The sequence below is a fragment of the Phalaenopsis equestris genome, unplaced genomic scaffold, assembly GCF_001263595.1.
Source record: "Phalaenopsis equestris unplaced genomic scaffold, ASM126359v1 Scaffold000002, whole genome shotgun sequence".
Taxonomy (NCBI): Eukaryota; Viridiplantae; Streptophyta; class Magnoliopsida; order Asparagales; family Orchidaceae; genus Phalaenopsis; species Phalaenopsis equestris.
This window is the reverse complement of record NW_018164444.1, coordinates 58,970,713-58,972,963: the sequence shown is the minus strand read 5'-3', so window position 1 is coordinate 58,972,963 and position 2,251 is coordinate 58,970,713. Positions and strand designations below refer to the sequence as shown.

The window sequence follows — 2,251 nt, the reverse complement described above, 5'->3', positions numbered from 1 at the left end:
TCCTTCTCAATTTCAAGATTTCTAGCATAGCAAACTATGTCTATCTATCTATTTGTATATATATATATATCTCACACACACACACACTCTCTTTAACAAAGAAAAGTAAAATGAGCTGTAGTAACACCCGAGTTTCATTATACACAAGCAAAGCTACAAAACAAATGAATTACAAGTAAAACAGTTTCAGCAAATCATAATTGTTTCTTATATTGCTCTTATCTTTCTTTTTGCTGAAAATTAAATGAATGTGCAATAGCAATTACATACCAATCATCAGACGATCAAAAAATAAGGAAAAAACCTAGAGATAAAAATCACAACCTTACGGAAATCCCCCTTGGTATGAGCGGCCACATCCTCCTCCAAAGACCTCTTGAATCGAGCATGGTACGCTTTCCGAGTCGCAAACAGCTCCCCAGCGCTCCTCGAGCAAGTTATCTCCACTAATACGAGGTTCCCTGGATGCCATTTCTTCGCCGCCTCGTTCGCCAGTATCGCATCCCGCTCCGCTGGATCCAGTGTCCACAGCGTCACCGCCCTCTGCAAGCACGGAAAAAACACCCATCAATCTAAGCTGAAGCAACCTCAGATCAAGCGAAAAAGCCGAGAATTCAAGTGATAAAAAGAGAAATGGGTACCTCAAAGTCGCCGGAGATCTCCTTCTTAAGAGAAACAAAGAGATCTTCGCCGTATTTCTCATGGTAGGTTTCACGGATCCGGCGGCGCTCAGTGGCATTACGGTGGGCTAATATGGAGATGATCGTTTTCTCGTCCGTCCCAAGACCTGTAGTGAGGATTCAGACTGAGATCGGATGGAAGAAGAGAAGAGAGGAAACAATGCGGAGAAGGGATTACCAACAAAAGCCTTCCGCAGCTGATCGCAGTCGTCAGCGGGTGAGGGGACGACTTGTGGAACTCTGAGCGTCGCCATTGCTTCGATCGGGAAAGATGCTCGTGATACTTAGGGCGAGAAGGGAGAAGAATATGACTTATTTAGTATTGACTGTGGAGAAAACGATGGAATAAAAAAAATGTCACATTTTGAAGAAATTCACAGTTAAATTTGATCAAAATAAATCTGAATTTTGTAATTATTTATTATAAAATATATAGTAAAAAAGTTAAAATATTAAAATTTATGAATAATTAAATAAAAAATATTATAACGATTTTAATATGTGATGAATTTTAAGATTATTTTAGACAAAAATTAGATTTCTCTGATGAGTAAAAAAAAACTGAAATTTACATATATATCATAAAATTTGTTTGTATTTATTTATCTATTATTTAAAGTTTTACATTTATATGCAAACCTTTCAAATTTTTTTGCACATATAAATTATTATTATTATTTAATTTAAAAAAGTGAAATAATTTTTTTTTTGTTTAAAATTTTAGTATGGTGATAAATATAATTGAACTATGGAAAGCGGTTGGTTAAGAGCTCGTTTGAGGAGAAGTTTAAACTCGGTCGTGGTGTACAGAAAAAGGAGAATGGTCATTTGGATGATAAGCTTTGCCAAACTTTGCTTCCACCGTAATAGAGATTTGGCTCAATTACGAAAGCGATGAGACCATCAGTTTCGGCCCTACGTTCCACATTGGATATTGATTTTTCCTTCATTCGTGGGCCGTTGCCTCTATCATATTCAATTACTATCATTTTACCATAACATACAATATAATACCGATTTTTTTGATATTGTTTTAAAATAAAATTTTCTCAACAAACAACATCATCAAACGTGGCCTCAAACAAACGAAAAAATAATACGTCAGGACCCCAAACGTAGAACTACGTTCGAATTACAATAGTTGCTGTGTTATAAGAATATCCCGCTGTGTTTTAGGAATATTCCACCAGCTTTATTTGTGGAAAATGAAGTATTATTGGAATATTCTCTCGCGTTACTTGATTTGAGGTTGTGTTATTCCAATAATAACATAATGCAAATCGAAATAACACGGGGAATATGTCGAACATAGCCTCAAATCAAGTAACGCGAATGAATATTTCAATAACACCACATAATACTCGAATAACACTTCATTTTTTAACAGATATAAAATATTGATATAAAATATTCTTGTAACACAACGAGATATTTCAATAACACAACTACTACAGATATAAAATATTCCTGTAACACAACGAGATATTTCAATAACACAACTACTATTGGAATCCGAATGTACTTCTATGTTCAAAGTCTGACGTAATATGCGCTCCTAACAAAGAACTTCC

At 35.1% G+C, this 2,251-nt stretch overlaps 1 protein-coding gene across 1 annotated transcript in view; it reads right to left on the bottom strand.

Moving 5' to 3' along the window:
- Window positions 1-1,041, bottom strand: part of LOC110039434 (annexin D7-like) — a 5,376-nt gene extending 4,335 nt beyond the window's left edge. Inside the window, exons 1-3 of the mRNA XM_020744488.1 lie at window positions 859-1,041; window positions 642-787; window positions 325-543 (exon numbers count right to left, since the gene is read on the bottom strand). Coding sequence (XP_020600147.1) covers window positions 325-543; window positions 642-787; window positions 859-934 — 441 coding nt within the window. The 5' untranslated portion in view covers window positions 935-1,041. The remainder of the gene's footprint in view (window positions 1-324; window positions 544-641; window positions 788-858) is intronic.
- Window positions 1,042-2,251: the final 1,210 nt, after the last annotated feature.